At 36.2% G+C, this 25,773-nt stretch overlaps 1 protein-coding gene across 2 annotated transcripts in view; it reads right to left on the bottom strand.

Moving 5' to 3' along the window:
- The window catches only part of MED14 (mediator complex subunit 14), a 96,370-nt gene that overhangs the window by 49,724 nt on the left and 20,873 nt on the right, over window positions 1–25,773 (bottom strand). For both annotated transcript variants that reach the window (XM_021673278.2, XM_021673277.2), the window contains exons 4-15: window positions 23,240–23,413; window positions 22,479–22,608; window positions 21,607–21,735; window positions 20,815–20,922; window positions 19,837–19,969; window positions 18,664–18,814; window positions 18,030–18,141; window positions 11,526–11,651; window positions 10,289–10,367; window positions 5,953–6,112; window positions 1,859–2,053; window positions 1,346–1,480 (exon numbers count right to left, since the gene is read on the bottom strand). In XM_021673278.2, coding sequence (XP_021528953.1) covers window positions 1,346–1,480; window positions 1,859–2,053; window positions 5,953–6,112; window positions 10,289–10,367; window positions 11,526–11,651; window positions 18,030–18,141; window positions 18,664–18,814; window positions 19,837–19,969; window positions 20,815–20,922; window positions 21,607–21,735; window positions 22,479–22,608; window positions 23,240–23,413 — 1,632 coding nt within the window. The remainder of the gene's footprint in view (window positions 1–1,345; window positions 1,481–1,858; window positions 2,054–5,952; window positions 6,113–10,288; window positions 10,368–11,525; window positions 11,652–18,029; window positions 18,142–18,663; window positions 18,815–19,836; window positions 19,970–20,814; window positions 20,923–21,606; window positions 21,736–22,478; window positions 22,609–23,239; window positions 23,414–25,773) is intronic.

Genomic DNA, 25,773 nt, shown 5'->3' with positions numbered 1-25,773 from the left:
TCCATTTCCACCTTTCCAGGTCTCTCCTTCATTCACAATAACTTACAGAGGAGAGGATTCTTACAAAACATAAAACTTTAGGCTGGGTGCAGTGGCTCACGCCTGTAATCCCAGCACTTTGGGAGGCTGAGGCGGGTGGATCACCTGAGGTCAGGAGTTTGAAACCAGTCTGACCAATATGGTGAAACCCCGTCTCGGGAGGGGGGAGGAACTTTATACTACAGAAATAACTGGGGTTTTAGTGTAACACTTTTGAGGGGCTACCCATCCTTGGCCAAACCCCTTTTTGGAAACACAAAAAATACAGGTTATTTTACCTCCCTTTCATGTTTTAGAGGATTATACTGGATATCACAACTTTGTATTCTTGAAAGACACTAATTCTGCATAAATCTATTGCTTCTTCCATGTGACAAAAGTAAAAATTTAGTTTAATATTCTTTCTGATCTGCTTCTTAGAAAGGATCCCAGTTTTACTAGTGCTTAAGCAATATACATGGCTTTACCAACTCAAAAATAAGCCATCCGATTCTCAACTAACTGTCTCTAATAGGCTTAAACAATGCTCCTACCAAGAGGTATGAAAGTAAAATGTTAATTCTTAAAAACTGCCCACTTGTTTTTCTTTAATTTTTTAAATTTCCTTTTTTAATAGAGATGAGGTCTTGCTATGTTGCCCAGGCTGGTCTTCAACTCCTGAGCTCAATCAATCCTTCCACCATGGCCTCCCAAAGAGCTGGGATTATAGGCTTCAGCCACTGCACTCAGCCTGTCCACTTTTTTTATCTTTTTTGTTTTGAGACAGAGTCTTACTCTGTCACCCAGGCTGGAGTGCAGTGGGGCGATCTCAGCTCACTGCAACGTATACCTCCCGGGTTCAAGCAATTCTCCTGCTTCAGCCTCCTGAGCAGCTGGGACTACAGGCATGTGCCACCACTCCCAGCTAATTTTTGTATTTTTAGTAGAGACGGGGTTGCACCATGTTGGCCAGGCTGGACTCAAACTCCTGACCTCAGGTGATCCACCTGCCTTAGCCTCCCAAAGTGCTGGGATTATGGGCGTGAGCCACCACACCCAGCCTTGTCCCCTTTTTTTAACTGGGAAAAATTTACAATTTTCATAAAGAGCAGAAAGCCCAGAATCTGGAATCAGAGAAATGAAATAATTCAAGTCATGTTTTACATGTATACCATGAGATGCTATGACTGTAACCCTACCACTCCTCCCAAAATGAACAGGATCACAAATATTCTGCTTTTCCTAATGGAATCTATATACCTTGAGCAACACATTTTAAAAACTACTCTTTCATTTGGAATATCGAGAACTGTTCCAAAAAAATTACCTCCAACCGAAGTCCTACAAATGGCATATTTGTATCACACATAGCGACAAAGTGAGCTAAAACTTTATTGAAGGCACACATTTCTCCTGATCGTTTCGTTTTCTTGGATTCTACTGGACATGGATCATCAGACAACTAAAATTTAAGTAAAGAATACAAACAGGTAAAAAAAGTACATGTGATGCAATTCATTAAGATAGTTAAAATAACTGGAAGAAAGCTAAGGGTTAACCAAAACAAATGTCATTGTATTTATTGAGTAAATATTGACCTAAACACTGGTAATTTATTAGTAAATATTTTGTGTTTAACAAGTTATCTCATGGAAAATGGTGGATAATTCTTCAATTAAAACAGAAGCATTTTCAAGAAAATGTAGACAATTGTTATTTAAGCCTTATTGCAGCCTCGTCTCTTAAAAACCATATGTTAGTTCTCATATTAAAAATGAGTAAAGAATACAACCAAGTTAACACACACAAATTCTGTTCTCATTTCCATATGGAATCATACCTTGCGCTTGGCATTGGTTCTGGTCTGTTTCCCGGTTTTTGTACGAAAAACCAACTCCTGGATGTTTTCCTTGAGCTGCTGCAGCAGCAGTGCCGTTGCAGGGCTGTCTTCACGATCTGAAGCATTCACAGACATAAAGTAGTACTTGTACGACAGTTGCGTGGGTTTATTGGGAACCTCCAACATCTCCACAACCTAAAAATCCCAAAAAGAAGTAAGACTCAAAGAAATAAGTGTCAGATATTTTTCTCTGTACTTCATTAAGTAAGGCTCAGAATTATAAATCTAATGTAGATGTCTTAAAAAAAAAAAAAAGGCAAATCAATCATATCAAAAAAATAAGCATTCTTAGTAAATACATAATTTGTTTTCCAAAAAGTAGATGAGACCAAAGAAGAATGATAAAAGCAAAAGCAACCATAAACTGCAACAAATGGGACATTTAAACTATTATGTGTTAGGTGTTCTTGATATTCACACCTCAGCTTATAAATTGAAAAAAAAAATTATGCCTAAATCCAAAAGGTCTGTGATATGCTTTGGCTCTGTGTCCCCACCCAAATCTCATCTTATAGCTCCCATAATTCCCATGTGTTGTGGGAGGCACCCAGTGGGAGATGACTGAATCATGGGGGCAGGTCTTGTGATGTTCTCATGATAGTGAATGGGTTTCATGAAATCTGATGGTTTTAAAAATGGGATTTTCTTTGTACAAGCTCTCTCTTTGCCTGCCATCATCCACATAAGATATGACTTGCTCCTCTTTCCCTTCCATCATGATTGTGAGGCTTTCCCAGTCACGTGGAACTGTGAGTCTAATTAAACCTTTTTGTTTTGTAAATTGTCCAGTCTCAAGTATGTCTTTATCAGCAGCATGAAAATGGACTAATACAGTCTGTTAGATTTTCTAGAATGGTATCTATTTTAAATCGTTCTGCTGCCTCCCTTAACCACTCAAACATCCTAAATATTCCATTATTAAGGCAGAGAAAAATGACAACCATCCCTCATACTTGGAAACATGTAAAAATTAACCATAATTTTTCAACTGAACATTATGGTCACAGTGACGGTAACAACATTGACAGCTAACAGTGATACAAAGCTTACTATGTGCCAAGTACTGTCCTAATACTTTACAGATGCTAACATATTTAATCTTTCTAATAATCCTGTGAAGTAGGTTTTTCTTTTTTTTTAAGACAGAGTCTCACTCTGTCACCCAGGATGGAGTGCAGTGGCGCAATGTCAGCTCACTGCAATCTCTGCCTCCCAGGTTCAAGCAATTCTCGTGCCTCAGCCTCCCAAGTAACTGGGATTACAGGCGTGTGCCACTACACTCAGCTAATTTTTTGTATTTTTATTAAAGGTGGGGTTTCGCCATGTTGCCCAAGCTGGTCTCTAACTGCTGACCGCAGGTGATCTGCCCACCTCGGCCTCCCAGAGTACTAGGATTACAGGCATGAGCCACCATGCCCAGCCTATCTTTATTTTTGTGATGAAGAAACTGAGGCATAAAAAAGCAAGTTACTTGCCCAAGGTCACACGTCTAGTAAGTGACAGACTCATGCTTTGATTCCAGAAGTTTGGCTCCAGACACACATCTAGTAAGTGATAGACTCATGCTTTGATTCCAGAAGTTTGGCTCCAGAGACCTTGCTCTTCCTATTATACCTGCTTACTGTTTCCAAGGTCTAGCTAAAATTTAAGAAAAGTCCCCTAAATACTTTAGTGATGAAAATAAATGCCATTAGGAAAGGCTCCTGACCAACACACATTCTTTCCTATCTCTCTTCCTGCTTCCTTTCGCCCTTGCTCCCCCACTCCTTCCCACACATACTCTTCAGGAGAGCATCACACAGATGATGCACCTCAGGAAATGTTAAAATTAAAAGTCAAATGGCCATTTCACCAAAGAAGATACAAGGATGAGCACATGAAAATATGCTCAACATCATCAGCCATTAGGGCAGTATAAAGTAAGCCTACAATAAGACACCACTAAATACCTATCAGAATCATTAATGTATTTTTTTTAAATTGTAATGACCAACTGTTGCCAAAAATGAGAAGCAATGAGAACTCTCATACATTGCTGGCAGGAATGCAAAATAGTACATCACTTTGGAAAACAGTTTGGCAGTTTTCTACAAAGTTAAACACACATTTACCGTATGACCCAATAATCCCACTCCCAGTTACTTATCCAAAATGAAATAAAAAATGACAACTTATGCACACATAAAAATCTATATGTAAATGTTTGTAACAGCTTTAGTCACAATTGCCCCAAACTAGAAACAACCCCAATGTCCCTCAATGAGTGACTGATTAAACACAAACTGTGGCACGCCCACACCATGGAATGCTACTCTGCAACAAAAGGAAGGAACTATTATACACACAACAACACAGGTGAATGTCAAAGGTATTACATTGAGTCAAAGAAACTGGACTGAGAAAGCAAAACTATAGAGACAGAAAATAGGCCTGTGATTACCAGTTGGAGGGGGCCGACTGTTTATAAGGGGTATTCTGAGGGAATTTTGGGGTATGATAGATCTGTTTTTTGTCCTCAGATGGAGGCTACACAACTGTATGCATTTATCAGAACTCATGCTAAAAAGTCTGAATTTTTACTTTTTGCAAATTATATCTCAATAAAGCTAACCAAAAAAGAAAGGTAAAATGGAAGAAAGACATTTAAAGGGAGATCAACTGTAGCAAGACTTTCCTCTGTTCTTCTTAACGTCCATGGTAGTAGTTCTTTCCACTTTCATGAACATATCACCCCTAAGTGATAAAATCTAGCAGACAAGGAGTAACCTACATTCAGTTTTGGTCTAAACCATGTGAAACAAATTATTACTTTACAATAAATCACTGGTCATTGACACTAAAGCCTGGTTGTTTGCTGATGCTAAATGTCAGAAAATAATAAATTACAACCATTTTTATTTTATTTTGTGCATGGATGAGTATAAGAGGTCTTTGTATGTTCATCGGTTTTGCCATGATGCATGTATTCTGCATTATCATTTCACATGTAGACCAAGCAAGCTCACTGAGAACTGAAACAATAGCCTTTTGTTGTGGGTCAAATCTAGTTCTACAGTTGCAGTTTTAAAATTCAGAAAAAAGTAAAATTCACGTCAATGACAGACTTATTAGTCTACATAAGTATCCCTAGCTTAAGATATGTTGGCCTATACATGGTGCTCTTTTAAAATAATATCTTTTAAAAGTATAGGTCAAAACCTTAAAAAGTTCACTCCCATTACCTTCAACCAACAATCTTGAATTAAAACTTTTTATTTTATTTTTATAAGAAACAAGGTCTCACTATACTGCTTAAGGTGACCTCAAACTTCTGGGTTCAAGTGATCCTCCCACCTCAGCCTCCCAAAGTGTTAGTTTTATAGGTGTGAGCCACCACACCTGGCCTGAATTAAAATTTGTAAAACATAGATTTTTAGCCAACATATCTACTTGGTATATACAGAAATTTCAACAAGCAGGAAAATACATTCAGGATGAGTTCACATTTCAAATTCTTGCAAATTTTAACTAATTCAAAAATAAACTAGAAAACATACAGAAAGAGTGAAAAAGGAATAAGAGAGGACCTTACTGTGCACTAAAAGGAACACACACTCAATAAAATGAAATATGCTTTCAATCAATGAAGGATGACAAAATAAAGCTAATTCAGCCAGTCCATATTTGAAAGGTTTCATTACACAAGTTAATATTCTAGTGAAACAAGTTTATCTGACATCAAAACATCACCAGACCTTTATAGTAGTTGCTCTCAAATTTTTTATTCTTACAGAGATATCTCATTCCAATCACAGACTAGGCCTCATGATAGGACAGACTACAGTGAGGGATGGGGTTATACCTTATGTTCCCCAACTGAGACATGACGTTCCTCTCCCCACCCCCCCAACCCCATTTTAACCCCCTGGGTTGAAAATCACTATATGAAAGTCAAATACTCAATAAAATTCATTTGCGACTTAAACAATAAATCATTCAAGATACTAATAGAATTACTAAGCTTATCACACCAAATCATTCCTTTGCATACTTACAATGTAGTATTGCGGAAGGCGGGTAAGTTTAATGAACAGCTTATTCTTAGAAAGGTTTCCAATAGGATGAGTTGAGTAATTGGAAAGCTGCAATGTTTCACTGCATATCGTAGGCAAATGTTTTATAGACTGCTTGCAACGCTGTTGTCCAAGCCAAAACCTGAATTTAAAAGTTATAATCCACATAAAATCATAGACTTTTCATCTGTGAGCTATCGATTTACAAGTGATTAGAGACCATTTAAAAAAAACAATTAATTGAAATTTAACTAAAGCACTCATGACCATAATGACAAATCATTTCTTCATAGTTTTGCATTAGACTGTCAATTCTAGTTTTAATTTAAGAAGTTTAAACTGCAATGTGAATGATCTTAGTCACAAGGTAGAATTAACAATGAGGATGAGATACTATGTTAGTTGATTATAAGGAATGACAGATTTCCTATAGTTTAAAGACAGTACCAACTAATCTCAACATTCTTTATATAGCCCCAGTTTTTAAATTGTATATATGTGAAGTGTGTAGTATACCTAGCAGGTGCCAGTAGTATTAACTTTGCTCCCATGTCCCTTTCAGGTAAGCTGCCAGATTTCGCTGATGTTTTTAATATAGTACTCCTCTCATTCCTTTTATTTAACTATCTATCCTTGAAGCAAGGATACCATATAATATGTAAAAAAGGGATAAAATGGCTGGTTCACAAACTCCATTGATGCATAATGAAAACTACAGAAAATAAGAATTTTCACAGCAGCATAACAATGCCACAACATCCCAGCTCATGATCAGCAGACTTGCCTTGATGAATTAGGGCAAAGATCAGTTTGGGGGCTGATATATTTGTGTGGCAACTTGCATGTGGTACAAACCATATACCAGTCATGTGCAGTAAAACCACGTTGTAATATATAACATTTTAAGGGTAGTTTGTCAACTGTTCTAGAAACCATTTCATTTTTTTCATTGAAAGACAAAATTTAACTACAACTTTACAGGATCAAATGCAAGAGCTGGTTACTGATGAAGGAACGAGGATACATTTTGAAAATATACCACCACTTGCTTCATTTTGAAAAAAAATTAAAAATAAATATCCTGAACTTGCTAAACTTTTTTCAAATCTCTACTTCGATTCCCATCAACATATCTTCGTGAGAATGATATCTCTACTATGTATGTTATTAAAAGGAAAACATGAGAAACACCTCTCATGATTAGCATGTTCATCAATCCAACACAGACAAGTTATTACCAACAAAAAACAAGCTCATGTGTCACATTAAAAATTCTAAATACTGATATACAACGTGGTCTTTTCAAAGTCGATCTGGAATTGCTATTTCACTCTTCACTATTTGTTATGATTCTGTGGAACAAATTAAGTCTAAGTGACTTTCTATTTTAATTGCCTGTGTGTACACTTTCAATGAAAAATGTACATAGTTTCTATAATTTTCTTTTTTCCTATGTTATGTTTGTTCTGATCATATTTATGGAAATATAACTTTATCTGTTGATTCTAATAAAAAACATTGGGGCTTATATCTTGTACATGTTCTTTCATTTCTTTTTTCCTACAATTCATTTTTATTGCACATTATTTTAAAAAGCAATCATATGAACAAACAGATGCTCAACATCATTATTTGTTAGGGAAACATAAATTAAAATCACCATGAGATACCCCTTCATATTCATTAGTATGTCTATATTCAAAGACGGTAACAATGGTTGGCAACGACGTAGAGAAATGGAAATTCTCGCAACACTACTGATGGAGCTGTAAATTGGCACAGGCACTTTGGAAAACAGTTTGGCATTTTCTTTGAAAAGCTAAACAAACTTACTGTATGCCCTAGCAGTTCCACTCCTTGGTTCCACTCCAAGAGAAAAGAAAACATAAGTCCACATATAGACTTAAACATGAATGTTCACAGCATCAATATGCATAATAACCAAAAAGTAGAAAAAACCCAAATGTTCATCAATTGATGAATGGATAAACCAAATGTGGTATGTCCATACAGTGAAATATTATTCAGTCATAAAAAGGAATGAAGTACTGATACATGCTACAATATGGATGAATCTTCAAAACATTATGCTAAGTGAAAGAAGCCAGTCACAAAAGACAGCATGTTTTGATTCCACTTCATATGAAATGACGAGAAAAGGCAAATAGAGAGTAGATTCACAGTTTTCTGAAATTGGGAATGGTTATTAACTATAAATGGACATTTCTTTGGGGTGATGGAAATGTCCTACATGTTTTAGAGGTGGATTGTGGTGATAGTTGCAAAAGTCAGTAAATTTACCTCAAATCGTTGAATTGTACATTTAAAATGGGTGGATTTTTATGGTATGTAAATTATATCTCAAGAAAGTTATTTCAAAAAATCAATGTCCCATGATAGATTAACTGATAGATAAACTGGTCATTCACCACAGATCATTTGAAAAACACTATTATAAGTGACAGTCAGGGGACTTTTCTTATAAATAAACTATGTAAGTTTACGTACAGGCACACATTTGGTAAGTTAAAGGCTTTTGGGACTTAGCTTTCAGGTTTTAGTTTATATTTCTGGCAGCTAGAACTGCCAGATAAACAACCTCAAGTTATGCAAGATGGGAACTGTTAAGCATGTTAGGATATTTAAATCTTGCTTATTTAGCCAAAATGCACAATGATGCTAAAACAGTAATTAGGTTTAGATGAGGTCATGAGGGTAGGGGCTTCATGAAGGGATTAGTAGACTTAGAAGAAGGGATGCCAGAGAACTTGCTCTCTCAGCCATGTGAAGACACAGCAAGAAGGCGGCTGTCTATAACAAGCTAGAAAGAGAGCCCTCATCTGCTGACACCTTGATCTTGAATTTCTGGCCTCTAGAACTATGAGAAAATAAATTTCTGTTGTTTAAGTCACCTAGTCTATGGTATTTTGTTATGGCAGCCTAAACTGCTAAGTTTTAGAAATCATTACCCAGATTAACGACTGATTTTTTTCACACACAAATAAACTAAATAGCTGCTCAAAAAAAAAAAAAAAGCTCGCATAAAAAAGCTCACATGATATTATCTATCTACTGGCAGTAAAAATTAAGCCCAGGGCCAGACACAGTGGCTCACCTGAGGTCAGGAGGTTGAGACTAGCCTGGCCAACATGGTGAAACCTCATCTCTACTAAAAATGCAAAAAATTAGTTTGGCATGGTGGTACGTGCCTGTATCCCAGCCACTCAGGAAGCTAGGGCAGGATAATCCCTTGAACCTGGGAGGCAGAGGTTGCAGTGAGCCGAGATCGCCCCACTGCACTCCAGCCTGGGTGACAGAGTGAGACTCTATCTCAAAAACAAAACAAAACAAAAAAAAACAACACTGTCCTGAATACAAAAGTTGGCTGGGCTTGCTGGTATGTGCCTGTGTCCCAGCTACTTGGGAGGCTAAGTGGAAGAATCGCTTGAGCCTGGGAGGCAGAGGTTGCAGTGAGCTAAGATCATGCTACTGCACTCCACTCCAGCCTGAGTGGCTACAAAGCAAAACTCTGTCTCAAAAAAAAAAAAAAAAAAAAAGTCATGCCCCATTAATGAAAACATTATTTGATTATATTGAATTTTTCAAGTATTGGCTAAAGGGAAAGGCAGAGACTAAAGGATTGTAAGAACAATAGTTCCCACTTTATAGTCTTTCTTTAGGTACCCCTCGCCCCACCACTGCCTTCTCCATTTGCCAGGTCTGGTTTTAATCTCTGAATTTTTTTTATCCTTTGGAATTTTGTTTTATTAATTTTAAGAAAGAGTTTGTTAAAGTTGCTATAAGGGTAACTTTGTGTACCAGGGTGGTAATGAAACTCTACAGAATTATATCTAGCTCCATTTTCAACAAATGTTTAACAGTATGAAGCATTTAAAGGATTTTGAGACAAATTGAATGAAGCAGAAATGACTATTTTGAAAGTGTCAGCTGGTAGTCAACCATGACGATTACCCTGGATGAGAACAAATAGGACTTTATTACAGAGAACACTCAATACAATAAAATTCATTATATAAGTGATTTATAAAGTGCTTATATAGAAGAAAATGTGGTAAGGGATGAAAGTTGAGTGTTATGTCCTTCACACCTATATTTGCTCTAGAGGAGAATTTGATATGAGAAACTGCCATCTTGGAACTATTCCAAGAGAATTTAGTTCTAAGGTACCAAAAGGCACTTAAGTTTCATGCCATACATCTTAAGGAAAGTGACTGATCAAGAGTAATGATGGAGAAGAAAATATATGTTGTCAAAATAAGTTTCCATTTTTAGTCTTGAGCTAAATAAACAAGCTTACTTAAGTTGCTGAATCCAGGGTATGATTCGTTTCATATCATCATTCACAGACTTTTCCATGTCATCCAGAGTGGCCTGGTCTACAGAATAAAGCACTTCATTAATTAACTGCTTACATGAGAAACAAAATCTTTATCTAGGTAGCCTAAAACAAATGAAAATTATTGTTTTAGGCAGAAAATCGTGTTATTTTGGAATCAGAGAAAAACTTAACTAAATGCATCATTAGATATAAGCCAACCTAATTTGTTTTCCCTCTTTAACATTTAGGGAGCATTACAGATAAGACAACTAATTAATAGCAAGTATACACTGGCAGAAAGAACAATTAATAAATTCATTCTTTGCCTATATTTTAATTTCCCAAACTCTTAGTCTACTTAATCAGTATTTTTAAATAATAAGTATTTAAAATTCATAGTATTACTAGACTTAGAACCTTAAAAATCATAAAAACAAAAAACTCCACTGCAATGTTTACTTACGATACACAAACAATCTCTAGCATATGCAAGAGCTATTGGCTGAAGATCAGCTTGCTAATTAAGTCACTTAGAATTTTTAATGAGACTAGAGAATGCCAGTAAATAATGAGCAAAAAAAGTAAGATACAAAATGATTTTGATTAACAGGGACAAAGTATAGAAAAAAATTAGAAAAGCACTGCTATGGAGTCAACTATGTCCCCCCCAGATCCATATGTTGAACCCCTAATCCCCAGTGTATGTTATTTGGAGAAAGGGTCTTTGGGAAGCAATTAGGTTTAGATGAGGTCATGAGGGTAGGGGCTTCATGAAGGGATTAGTAGACTTAGAAGAAGGGATGCCAGAGAACTTGCTCTCTCAGCCATGTGAAGACACAGCAAGAAGGCGGCTGTCTATAACAAGCTAGAAAGAGAGCCCTCATCTGCTGACACCTTGATCTTGAATTTCTGGCCTCCAGAACTATGAGAAAATGAATTTCTGTTGTTTAAGTCACCTAGTCTATGATATTTTGTTATGGCAGCCTAAGCTGCTAAGACAAGCATACATCCCTAAAAGACTATTTCCTCTTGCTTTTCTAATTTTTGTGTATTTAAGTTTTAAGTTAACTGACATCAGCCAGAGTTACTGTTTCCATAACCACTTTCAACACTGCATATATCATTCCTTCTGATACCTAATAACAGAAAATGTTATTTTGTTTTTGTTTAAAATATTTTTTCTTACATTTAATGACTATATGTTTTAGTAACTTACCAAGTCCATAAAGCATCAATTGAAACATTCCAGAATGCAAATCTACAAAAATGTGCAGACACTCTGAATTACCGCAAGGCTCCAAGATGGGAACAACAAGAGCTGGGAGTGCAGTCTCTATGGAAGCTGAACAATCAAGAATTAAAAATTACTTTTCTATCTGAACATTTTCTGGAAAAATTATTTCTCAATCAGTGACTACAAACAAACCAACTACTGAAGGATCCTAAATGGTAGACAAAAAACATGATTTTGCAAAATTTGCAATAGTATTATTATGTCAGTTAGTAGCTCAAAAAGGAAAGAATGTAATTTTCAAGGTGACTTGAAACAAACATGCCTGTCTCAAATACTACAGCAATAAAAATCCAAAATTTCTTAAAGAGGGTTGAAATAGCTAGTGAAAATTCAACCTCATCAGTGAGCTGAGTTCTAGTTTTACTTTTACTTGGCAATTACTAATAAGTTAATTTTTAAGGATTTTCTTTTTTATATAATGGAAAGAAAACTGATTGTTGGTAAACAGAAGAAATATCTTCTATGGCCTCATGATTTTTAATGCCATTCCTCATAAAAAAGAGGTATTCTGGCAATTAGAGCCAATGTGTTTAAAGAAACACTTGAAAACTAATAAACATTATAGATCACCCAGGAAGAAACTTTTTTTTCAAGTCATTTGTGTACTCCATTTCAAGTCACAGATGAACTAAGAACATCAGCAATTGCTAAACACAAATCCCCAAAGCTGACAATATACTTGATCTAGAGTTTCACAGTATTTCCACCAGGCCCAATTAACTTTTCTCTTAATTCTGCAAATGACATAATGAAATCCAATAAACAAGCAAAACACTGAAAACACACTAAGTGCTGATCAGATTGAGGTGTTGTAAAAGGAACATGCTCTTCTTGTTACCAAGTTCCTCTGAAGCTACAGCACAGAAAAAAAAATTTTTTAAAGGCAGATACAGAGGGGAATGGTGATGCAGCTGCAGGAAGGAGAGGTAACATGGCAGGCGCAGAGGGGAGTGGTGATGCAGGCCTTTCACCAGGCGTGGCCTCTGCCTGCTACTTCGTCAAACAAGGACAATAACATCTTCCCCTCCACGCCACAGGTCGTTAGGAGCAGGAAATGACAAGGCTGTAATGCTTTAAAAAGCAAAGTGTTCGACAAATGCACATTATCTATATTGCTTTTGAATCAAAGAAACCAACCAAAACCTCTTACTAAAAATTTTCAATAATTCAAATGGGTAACATTACCATTGGTACTGTATACATAAATTATCAAACAAATTAATAAAAGATTGCAGAAGACATATTTAATTAGAGGAAAATAAATTGCTTTAAAGCACAAGTTGAGCATCCTAAACTCCAAAATTTGAAATGCTCCAAAATCCAAAATTTTCTGAGTGCTGACATGATACTCAAAGGAAATGCTTAATGGAATATTTTGGACTTCAGATTTTCAGATTTGGGATGCTCAACTGGTAAGTATAAATGCAAATATTCCAAAACCCGAAAAAAATCCGAGATCTGAAACACTTCTGGTCTCAAGCATTTCAGATAAGGGTTACTCAACCTGTACATCTAATATATATTTGTATACAAAATGTTTAAACATGCAAATCCAGCAGAACTCTGACCTGAAAAAAAAAAAAAAAACAGAAAAAAAGGGCACCAAAATTTCTTTTACCATATAATTCAGACCAATGTGACAAATTAGTTCAAATCAGTGATGTTTTGCTGAACTTACTATGTTAACATAATAAAAAGTTATTACAAATGTGAAACAGAGTTGCTGATTTTTGAAACATTTCCATATTGTTACCATTCCTGACAGGGTAGGAGTGAATTCTCTAAATCAAAACCATTTCTGAAGTGTGGCAACGGAGTAAAACTAGTTTTGGGAATTGGGATAACAATTATAATTTCAATCTAATTATCACAATTGAGTATTCTTAGAAAAATAGGGCACCAGAGAAGAATGCAGAGAACACAGTTCAAAAGACAAGAAATACTTTGACACAAATCACATACATATTTTTTTACCACCATGTCCATATTTTTCTTTACAGAAAATAAAATACAAAATGCCCTAAAGCATTCAAAGGCAACAGGTTTTAAGTATACAAAAATGGGGAAACTTGCAAAGAAAACAAAAAAGAAGGAGTTAAAAGCAGTGCAAGATGACAGGACTTGGTGCTATTTCCTCCATCAAAAACATACACATATCTCCTCTTTTATTTCTTTTTTATTGTTTTTGTTTTTATTTATTTATTTATTTTTTGCAGCCTCTATCATTTACTGAGAACAAGATGAGGAATGGACGAACAGACAGTAATATAAAGTGTGAAGAGTGAAGAGCAGCAACCAAGCTCAATTAGGAACAGCTGTGTGTGGTTCACAGCTTCCAAACTGATCATGATGCCCTGATTACAAGCGCTGAAGGGTAGAGTACAACACAAGGGTGCTGTTGGCTTTCAGGAGTTAGGCAATGCTGCCAAGTGGGCCATATCTCAAGTTACCTTTAGTGCCTTGCACTGCCTTTTTTGAACTTATCTCCTAAGTCCTGTCTCCTCTCCCCTGAATCATTCCCACTCCCACGAAACCACATACCTGAGCTGCTCAAAACCTGAAGTCTATGCCTTCCCCTACCCTTCCCTTGAAATGCTCTGTTCTCTGAGCTACTCATTTCCTTGAGTTATTCCAGTTAGGTGTTAGAAGAAAAGCCATCTGATTTAGGGGTGATTGCACTAAGGGATTCTAAGAACAGACTATGTAGTCCCTGGTTCCAGTAAGGATCTTACTAAAGCATGCTTACCCATCACAAAAAGAATCAAGTAAGACTATATGAAGAGCATAAATGCATGCATATGAATTTAAAAAACAAGTTAAAGCACATGCCCTAAAATGGCGGGTCAGCAGACTTTTTCCTCTAGCAGTCCTCATTTCTAGAACTGTCCTGATTAAAGTAGGACTGAGGAGCTCCCTTTCTTCCAAATTTATAGTCCCTAAAGCACCCTTCTCTAACACCTAGGACTCGAAAATCACTGGTATAGCACACTCCTACTAGAGTTAAAGATCTAGGAAGAGCCTGGACTATTATAATATCTTCAAATTTCAGATGAGGAGAATGGCCCAAATAGCATAAATGACTTATTCAAGAGCAGACAGCTGAACTCAGACCTCTAACATTTCTACAAAAAGGAATTTTAAACCTAGGTTCTAAAGATTTCTCTAAATTGCTCTTTAGAAATCTTCAGAACCTAGGTGAACAGTACACAAAATCATTCCTATGTAAACATACGCTTTGAGTTTATTTTTCAAAATAATTTAACTATCCCTTGGCAATCACAGTTTTTTGTTTTTGTTTTTTAACTTAGTAATCCTTGTTTACAGATGACACTAAAGTAAACCAGGGCCTATTAGAAGATTACAAACCCCCTATTTTCAGGAATCTCAACAAATGAAATTTTAGCATTCTACTATCTTGAAAAATTAAGACTGCAAAATACTTAAAGTCCTCTTTAAGAACAAAAGAGCCAGACATGGTGGATTCACACCTGTAATCCCAGCACTTTGGGAAGCCAACATGGAAGGACTGCTTGAGCCCAGGAGCATAAAACCACCCTATTCAGGAGGCCATGGACTTAGATAGATAGATAGATAGATAGATAGATAGATAGATAGATAGATAGATAGATAGATAGATAGACAGACAATTAAATAGGAACAAAATAGTCTTCAACAAATGTTACTGCAATAACTGCATATCCTCACGTAAAAGAATGCAGACAGTAACAAGTATTGGTGAGGATGTGGAGAAAATGAAACCTTCCCACATTGCTGGTTAGATTGTAAAGTGGTGTTAAACAGAGTTACCACAAGACACAGCCATTACACTCCTAGGTGTACAGCCAAGAGAAATGAAAATTTATGTCCATACAAAAACTTGGACATGAATGTTCGTAGCAGCATTATCCACAATAGCCAAAAAAGAAAAACAACCCCAATGTTCATCAATGATGAATGAATAAACAAAAGATGGTATAGCCATACAATGGATTATCTGACAATAATTAAGTGAATGAAGTACTGAAACATGCTATGAACCTCAAAAAAATTGTTAAAAACCATATTGAAGAGACCACACATTAGGATTCCATTTATATGAAATGTCCAAATAGGCAAATCTATAGAAAGTAGATTAATGATTGCCAGAAGGGAGGTGGGGAGGAAGAGGGGTAAATGGGTTGTGACTGCTAATGGGTATAGGGTTTCTTTCTGAAACGATTAAAATCAGGCCAGGCGCGGTGGTTCACGCCTGTAATCCCAGCACTTTGGGAGGCCAAGGCAGGCGGATCACAAGGTTAGGAGTTTGAGACCAGCCTGGCCAATATGGTGAAACCCCATCTCCACTAAAAATACAAAAAATTAGCCGGGCATGGTGACGGGCACCTGTAATCCCAGCTACTCAGGAGGCTGAGGCAGAACTTCTTGAACCCAGGAGGCGGAGGTTGCAGTGAGCCGAAATCACACCACTGTACTCCAGCCTGGGCAACAGAGCAAGACTCTGTCTCAAAAAAAAAATTAAGTAAATAAAATAAAATGTTCGAAAATCCAATTGTAGTGATAGTTGCACAACTCTTTTAGTAAAAACCAATGAATGAAGTAATTATGTGTGAATTATATCTCAATAAAGCTGTTAAAAAAGAATAAAAGGGGGCGGTGGTTAGAAGCCTTTCTAACTCCAATGAAAGTTTCAATTATACTTTCCAATCATAATTCTTAGGTCTGTATTTAACATCTTTGCTTGAGGAATTAAAGGGGAGGGCCTTATACTGAAGCTTTTAATTAAATTAAAATAATGAAGTACTGATAACGTTAATGTTAAACCCTGATAGGGCTAATGGATAGGCACCCCCAATATACATTTAACCAATACATTCACCAGATTTCTGATATACCCTTTATTTCTTTTTTAAGGACCATATTTGCATTTTTGTTAAGTTAGGCTGCCCCTCCCCTTAGTCTCTTTAAAAATATAAGCTGGGCCGGGCGCGGTGGCTCACACCTACAATCCCAGCACTTTGGGAGGCCAAGGCGGGTAGATCACGAGGTCAAGAGATCGAGACCACCCTGGTCAACAAGGTGAAACCCCATCTCTACTAAAAAATACAAAAATTAGCTGGGCATGGTGGCGCACGCCTGTAGTCCCAGCTACTCGGGAGGCTGAGGCAGGAGAATTGCTTGAACCCAGGAGGCAGAGGTTGCGGTGAGCCGAGATCACGCCATTGCACTCCAGCCTGGGTAACAAGTGCGAAACTCCGTCTCAAAATAAATAAATAAATAAATAAATAAATAAATAAATAAATAATAAATAAATAAAAATATAAGCTAATGGTTTGGCTTATCTTAGATCCCTTTTTCCACCTCTATATTTTCACTTTCCTAGAAGGCGTATGCATTCTAAATACACATTTATTCTTCTGACTTCCTGTCTTCCCTTCAGGTAGTGTTGTTTTTTTTTTTTTAATCTATTTCTGTCAAAGTGGTTTTGATCCAGAGTTACTAACATATACTTAAGAAGCTGCTAGTTTAAGTATAATGGATTGAGCAGGTGGGCTCTGTGATGACAAAAGGCAGTATCTTTGCTACTAGCACTATTAAGACTTCCTACTTATAAGGCACTTCACTTACGTCATCCCACTTAATTAAAGACTGTGCACTGTGGGCCCAAGGTAATTATGGCCAAAAACAATTGGGGCAGGGATAGTAAATACATTCATTATGATGTTGTGAAACTATATTCCTAGAATGAAAGGGTTTACTTTTCTAAATGACTGTCCCTCAAAGCTCTGAATATACTTACTAGGTAATTAAACTTGGAAGATTTTTCACTATGTCCACGTATCTGCATTTCTTATTTGAACTCTGTTAATGTATTAACAATTTAAAAAACTTATTTAAAAAGACAAGGGATGAATTCTACTTCATTCAAAGGGGCATATTTTACCAGTATATTATAAATATTTGCAATGCTGTTTTATCACTAGAAAAAAGCTTAAAAATAAAATTCATATTAAGATGTTAGCTCACGTTTCACAGGGTTTTTCTTTTTTATTTAAAAAATGTATAAATAGAGACAGGGTCTCATTTTTTGCCCAAGCTTGTCTAGAACTCCTGGCCCCAAGTGATCCTTACACCTTGGACTCCCAAAGTGCTGGTATTACAGGCATGAGCCACCATGCCCAGCCCCATTTCATAAAGTTTTAAGGAACGCCAATACACAAATATTTCAAAAATGAGGATAAGCTAAATAAGTAAGAAATAAGGGAAAAATTAGAATAAGTTTGACAGATCACCAGTTAAAATGCAGAAATACCAGCTTCCAAAATAAAAGCAAAATATCAAGAAAAAGTCATATTAAGATCCTCAGGAAACAAAACCAGACACTAGTTTAAACAAAAGAAAAACAAATGTCAATTTTAAAAAACCTACAGTTTTCATTGGCATTGAAGCCTCTAAGAATGGCCTTCAGTTCTTGGAGCTTCTGATGAGCTCTTGCATGGACACTGTCAATCAGGAGTTTTTCTATTGATAAGTGGTCAATCTGCATAAATAAGAACAACAAAATCATATGTGCAATTTAAACGTTTTTACTTTAAAAGCCCAAGAGTAGATTACTGTGCTTCAAAATATTTCCTTTTGAAATCACATTGATTAGCCACTAAAAGAAAGCAAACTTAAAGTTAAAAATTAACTAATATGGTATTGAGTTAAAAATTAACTTATATAGTATTGATAGCTTAAAAACTATAGTTAACATTTTGATAAGTATAGGCGAAGATATTACATATCAGTTATCATAGTGCTCAAATGCCAGATCTTAAAATTAAAATGGTATCTGATCTAAATTATAAAATATGAAAGAATATATTAAAAATTATACATTATGGTATCGGATGTTTTAAAAAAACAACAAATGTAAGAAGTGTAACATTTACTTGAAATAAGTTTCATGAAGGGTTTTAGGAATAATTAGGTATTTTTAAAAATTTGTGCTAAGAGTTTAAGTATAAATGGCAAGTTACATTCATTTAAACCAATATTAAAATATATTGAGATCTTTTACCTTCATGGCTCTTTCTACTAACTTGGAATCAGAAGCTGGCAAAGGAGGATCATGAAAAATCTGTAAAGGCTTGGAGACATCATTCTCATCAATTTTAATTGTAACTTTGTGAACAGATGCTGTTCCAGTTTTTCTTCCAAGAACCTGTTGACTAAAGAAAAAAAAGAAATGAAGAATTTTTTTCAACACAGCCTGTTAACTTCTAGAATAAAATAGAGACAATCCATCATGCAGTTTAGCCAGAGCCCGGAATATGGCAGGCCCTCACTGTTTGTGGAGGGAATAAATTAATAATGAGAAGGTAGCTATTCTGTAATCCAATACAATATTTGATTTATTGCATTAAGAAAAGAACACAGAATTTTAAAATAAAACATATGCACACATGAAAAAGAACCCCAAAACAAAACTAGCTGTCTTCTAAGTGGTGTCTATTCACCTCTGATTCCTTTACAGAAAATGGGAGTATTTGGGATAATAAGATGCAGGGGCGAAGAGAAAAATAGGAATCAAGTAAGGTTCAAACAGGGAACTGAGAGTTGGAAACAGCCCAGTACCAATTTTCTCCCAAAGAAAAGTTTTTAACGGGCACAATTCAAAGTGGAAAACTTAAGCATGCATGTTTTAAAAGATGATACCTAACAATCTAACCTAATAGTCTTTTAGAAATTTAGTATAAGCCCAGAGAAAACTAATCTCTCAAACTTTTTAAGAATAGTAAGTCTTAGTACAAACAGGTAAATGTCTATGTATTTAAAACATGTTCTAAGACAGGTGTCAATTATGGATGTCCTATGTGGTCTACATAATACTACGGGACCTTATTACACAAAAGCATGTTACTAGAGGTGCACAGCTATTGGTATACAGTCATTCTTTGGTATACCTGGGAGACTGGCTCCAGGATTCCTCTCCTAATATCAAAATCCACATATACGCACATCCAGCAGTCAGTCCTGCAGTCACCCAGCAGAACTCACGTATAGGGAAGGTAGGCTCTATACACAGGTTTCACATTTTGCAAATTGATCTGCATATAAGTGGACCCACACAATTCAAGCTTGTGTTGTTCAAGGGTAAACTGTGTATTTAATCAGATGTATGAGAGAAAAAGAGAAGTAAAAAGAGCATTTACAGTCATAGCACGAACCCATCAGAACTAATTTTACTTACTTCCAAACTGAGAGGGAGAGGCACTTTCCAGCATGATATCTTTCCACCTGCACAAGGTCTCCCCACCGTTCTCGGATTAACATTAGAGTTTGGGAATGTAAGACTTCTAACTGAAGTGATAAACAGAAAGAATCTGATAGATGTTGTTAAGTAAATTTAGTATGTTATGCCAACAGTCAATCAAGTACAGGCAAACTTGATTTAAGGAAAGCTCTGGTTTTGAAAAACTTGTCTACAAAGAAAATTTCTGAAATATTTCTCCAATGGCTCATCGTAAAAAGTTGTTATAATTTATAGCATAATTTCAGAAAAAGGTTTTATATTTAATTTTGAACCAATATAAAACCATAAGGTCTGGGTTGTGTCTTAATTCATCATAGTTTAGAGAACATGGATTGACCAAATAGTACTATTTCTTTCATCAAACAGTAATTTTTTTTTTTTTTGAGACAGAGTCTTGCTCTGTCGCCCAGGCTGGAGTGCAGTGGCATGATCTCCTCACTGCAACCAAGCAATTCTCCTGTCTCAGCCTCCCTAGTAGCTGGGATTACAGGTGCCCATCACCACACCAGGCTAATTTTTTTTTTTTTTTTTTAAGTAGAGATGGGGTTTCACCATGTTGGTCAGGCAGGTCTCAAACTCCTGACCTCAACTGATCCGCCCACCTCAGCCTCTCAAAGTGCTGGGATTACAGGCATGAGCCACCGTGCCCAGCCTCAAACAATACTATTTTTAACTAATCACTTTTTGTTTTTACCTGCAAAGTGAACAGTAAAATTTTAAATGTGGTTTATTATAGACATATCACTATTCTTCATAATGGCCAGTTCTCTAGCCCTATTTGTACCCCAAAAAGGGTAGGGGAGATGGCGGCAAGGAATGTAAGCTGCTACAGTTCAAGATTAAGGACAAATGAAAAATGTGGGAGAAGTACCACAAAATCCTTACAAATACATGTCTCAAATTTCAGAAGGATACGTAGGCAGTTGTACATATCCTGAAGAGGTTTCTCATCAGCAAAGAGCCTAGACTGTACCAGCTGATGGATGAAGTTGATTTGCATGCTGTGAACCAAAGCTCGCCCGTCTTCCGTTGGCAGGAGAAAAGAAGGTGGTTAATCAAATAGGTGTACAAGTGTGTCACTGTACCAACTAACCAAGCACATAATAACAATGAATTCTTTTAAAAAAGAACTGAAATTATCTACAGAAACTAGACAACACTGCACTCTGAGAAACACTGAAACTTCCATGGTCAATAGGTAGTTACAGTTATAAAACTTGCTTCATATTACAGGATAAATTGCCACACACATTTATTATTCTGAAGGAATATATATATAAATATATATACACACATACATACATATATATATACACACACATACACACACATATATATGTATATTTGAGACAGGATCTTGCTCTGTCACCCAGGCTAGAGTGCTGCAGCATTGGCTCACTGCAGCCTCAACCTCCCTAGGCTCAGGTGATCCTCCCACCTCCCACTTTAGCCTCCCAAGCAGCTGGTACAACAGGAGCACACCACCATGCCTGGCTAATTTTTAAATTTTTTGTAGAGATGGAGTCTTGCTATATTGTCCAGGCTGGTCTCAAACTCCTGAGCTCAAGTGATCCACCTGCCTCAGCCTCCCAAAGTGGTGAGATTACAAGCAAGAGCCATTGTTCCCAGCCAGGAATATTTCAATAATATAAAAATATCAAACATTTAAATTAATATTTACGATTTAAATCACTACTTATGATTTACCTCCTGTTTCCTTATCCTCAACTAGAATTTCTAGCTTGAGAAGACGCCATGGAACATCGGGGTCATCTCCCATCACAGTCAAGGTGGCTTCAAATTCTCCTTCAACACGAAACTTCACCCGGCCATTTGCTTTTAGAAGAAAAAGATGAAGAAAAAGAAGTACACTTCACTAGAAAGTGAGAATCTTCCTCTTGACCTAGAACTTTCAGTCTTACTTAAAAAAATTTTAAATAGATTGAAGGTTCCCCTTCATAAGTGTTCAAACAATTCAATGGTTCCTTAAGAAGAAGTGACCAGCTTCCAGGTCAAGAAATGAAAGGCAACTCTTCTAACATAAATGAACAATATTTTCTTGAGGCTCAACTCTGGGAATTCTTCTCTCTTTCCAGTCCCACTCCCAAGCTGCAAATACCAGCACTGTATTTCTACGTAGTAAAGAGAAATGACATGGCTGACAAGTTATAGAATCAAACACCACAAAATTGTGAGTCAAATTTTCATAATGCTATTTATTTGAATAAAACTATAAAACTAAAAAAGCTGTTTAAGAAAATATTCTAACATATAGATTCTGTCACTCAGGGTGGAGTACAGTGGTGCAAGCTTGGCTCACTGCAACCTCTGCCTCCCAGGTTCAAGCAATTCTTATGCCTCGGCCACCCAATTAGCTGGGATTACAGGTGTGTGCCACCACACCCAGCTAATTTTTGTATTTTTAGTAGAGACAGAGTTTCACCATGTTGGCCAGGCTGGTCTCAAATTCCTGACCTCAAATGACTGGCCTGCCTCAGCCTCCCAAAGTGCTGAGATTACAGGCATGAGCCACCACACCTGGCCATCAACTCTTAAAAAAAGAAATTTCAGGTACATACCAACTGTAAGATTTGCTAACTGAGGAGGAAGATCTGTGGTTACAAGCCGATGTCTAAGAATCTGATTCAGCTGATGGAGTGTGGCTTGTTTTTCAATTTTGGTAATTGGGTCTGGAGGAATAATTTTATCCTGAAAAAAAATTTAAGTGATTTTTAAATAATGTACAAAAAGGGATAATTTTTTTTTTACCTTTGTCTGTCTTTATACAGGGTTTTCATACTTTACCCAAGAGAATCTCAACACTCATTTCTGCAGTCTACATCCAATAACAATGGCCATTACTATCATACAGTAGAGCAACAATGATTCCAGTCATTTATCTGAGATCATAATATAACATAACCTCCTTTATGCTCTATTTATGAACCAACTTAATATCACTTGATAACTTCCAAAAGTTCTTACAAGTATAAAATACAATGTGGCACCAAGTCAGTAAACTACCAAAACAATTAAGTTTAAAACGCTTTCAAAAAGCAACTGGCATGTAGCATCTTCACAACTGAAATAGATGTTGCTATGTTTGTATATCCGCTCACCCCTGGAGGAAAAAAATAAAACCTTCACCCATTTTTATATCTACTCACATTCTGGTACCAACTTATTTTAAAAAACCACAACTTTAGTTATAGAGAAAAAAGTGAACTATATGTACTGTTTGTTTTAACAATATGGTTTTTGCTGGGCTACTTAATTGGATTGTATTATTATACAATGCTAAAACCTTTAGTTTTTAGGAACATGGGGGCAAAGCACTTACCCTAATGCAGGTTGGCAGCCTTGGGTAAGATCCAGTAGTCAGTACATCAATGGCATATGGGATGGCAAAACTAGGCAGGCGTGCATGGACCAGAGCATCTCTAGCTAACGAGGCCAGGCGATCAGCAGTGTCCACAAACAGGATGGCTTGCTGATCTAAAAAGCTTGAGATCATCTTTAAAGTAAAGGGTAAATGTATTGAGCTCCCCTGAAAATGATCTCCTTTTCACACTATATATTGTTAAATCATTCCAAAGTAAACTTCAAGGGGAATTAATATAAGTTTTCCATATTTCAAAGTAGTTCTTCAAACATTCTCTACTATTTTGAAGAAATATTTAATACATTTGTATTTGACATTAAGAGCAATAATTTCCTGTCACTTTAAGTAAAAGCTTCCTAACTCATTTCTACATCCTTAACATTACACATACATAATATCAAAGTTAGCAAAAATAAGAATAAAATTTGTTTTCCTCTTATACACTTCCAGAGTTGGTTGGTAATGAAAGAGTTAACAGCATGGACTCCTAGACCTACACTGCCTTGTTCTCCATTTTAACTCTGCTACTTACTAGCCCTGTAACCTTGGGCAAGTAACTTAACCTCTTTGTGCCTCAGTTTTTTCAGCTGTAAAATGGAGGTGATAATGATTCCCAATCTCATAAAGTTGTTCTCAGTATTAAGAGTTAATGCAAAATAGAGAACCCAGAAATCCACACATAGCCAACTCATTTTCCACAAAAGCACCAAAAACATACATTGGGGAAAGGACAGTTTCTTTAATAAAAAAAAAAAATCAATGCCTCTCCTTCTACAGGCGATCACAGTTCCTCAGCAACAAGAGAACAAGGCCTGATGGAGAACGAGTGCGTTCCAATAACAGATTTAGGCTTCAGAAAGTGGATAATAAGGAACTTTAGTGAGCTAAAAAAACATATTCTAGCCCAATGTAAAGAAACTAAGAACTTCGAAAAAAGGTTTGACGAAATGCTAACAAGAATTGACAAAGTGAATTAATGGAACTGAAGAATACAATAAGAACTTCGCGAAGTACGCACAGGTTTTAACAGTCAAATTGATCAAGCAGAAGAAAGGATATCAGAGGTCGAAGACCAACTTAATGAAATGAAACGAGAAGACAAGATTAGAGAAGAAAGAGTAAAAAGGAATGAGCAAAGTCTCCAAGAAATATGGGACTATGTGAAAAGACCTAATTTATGATTGATAGGTATACCTTAATGTTATGAAGAGAACGAATCAAAGTTGGAAAATATTCTTCAGGATATTATTCAGGAAAACTTTCCTAATCTAGTAAGGCAGGACAATACTCAACTCCAGCTAATCCAGAGGACACCACAAAGATATTCCTCAAGTAGAGCAACTCCAAGACACATAATCGCTAGATTCACTAGGGTTGAAATAAAGGAGAAAATTCTAAGGGCAGCTAGAGAGAAAGGTCAGGTTACTCATAAAGGGAAGCCTATCAGACTCACAGCAGACCTCTCACCAGAAACCCTACAAACTAGAAGAATGGGGGTCAATATTCAATATCCTCAAAGAAAAGAATTTTCAACCCAGAATCTCACATCCAGCCAAACTAAGCTTCATAAGCGAAGGAAAAAGAAAATTTTTCGCAAACAAGCAAGCACTCAGAGATTTCATCACCACCAGGCCTGCTTTACAAGAGCTTCTGAAAGAAGCACTACAATTTAAAGGAACAACCAGTATCAGTCATCTCAAAAACTTAGCAAAACGTAAAGAGTATCTCTATAATGAAGAATCTACATCAACTAATGGGCAAAATAGCCGTCTAGCATTAAATGACAATATTGAACTCACAAATATTAACATTAATTCTAAATTTAAATGGATTAAATGCCCCAATCAAAGACACAGACAGGTAAATTGAATAAAAAGTCAAAACCCATCGGTACGCTGTATCCAAATCTATTTCACAAGCAACGACATACAAAGACTCAAAACAAAGGGATGGAGGAAGATTCACCAATTAAATGGAGAGGGAAAAAAAAACACAGGAGTTGTAACTTTTGTCTCTCACAAAGTAGACTTTAATAGTAACAAAGACTAAAAGAAACAAAGAAGGATGTTACATAATGGTAAAAGGATCAATGCAACAACAGGAGTTAATGATTATAAATACATATGCACCCAAAACAGGAGCACCCAGATACATTAGACAAGTTCTTAATGACTTATAAAGAGACCTGGACTCCCGCACAATAATAGCGGGAGATTTTGACACCACATTGTTAATATTCGACAGATCAATGACATAGAAAATTAAGGACATCTATGGTTTGAACTTAGACTTGGAATAAGTAAACTTAGTGAATATTTACGTAATTCTCCACCCCAGGTCCACAGAACATACATTTTTCTCAGTATCATATTACACCTATTTTGAAAGTGACTACATAATTGGAAGTAAATCACTCTTCAGCATTTGCATAGCATTTCACAGACTTAAATGAAATATTGGTTGGCTGTTTGTTTGTTATTTTCTTCCCTTAT

Source organism: Aotus nancymaae, unplaced genomic scaffold (assembly GCF_030222135.1).
Source record: "Aotus nancymaae isolate 86718 unplaced genomic scaffold, 86718_ANA_hifiasm-v0.15.2.pri h1tg000058l, whole genome shotgun sequence".
In the NCBI taxonomy this organism is placed as follows: Eukaryota; Metazoa; Chordata; class Mammalia; order Primates; family Aotidae; genus Aotus; species Aotus nancymaae.
Note: the sequence above shows the minus strand (reverse complement) of the source record. Positions and strands in the feature narration are given on the sequence as shown.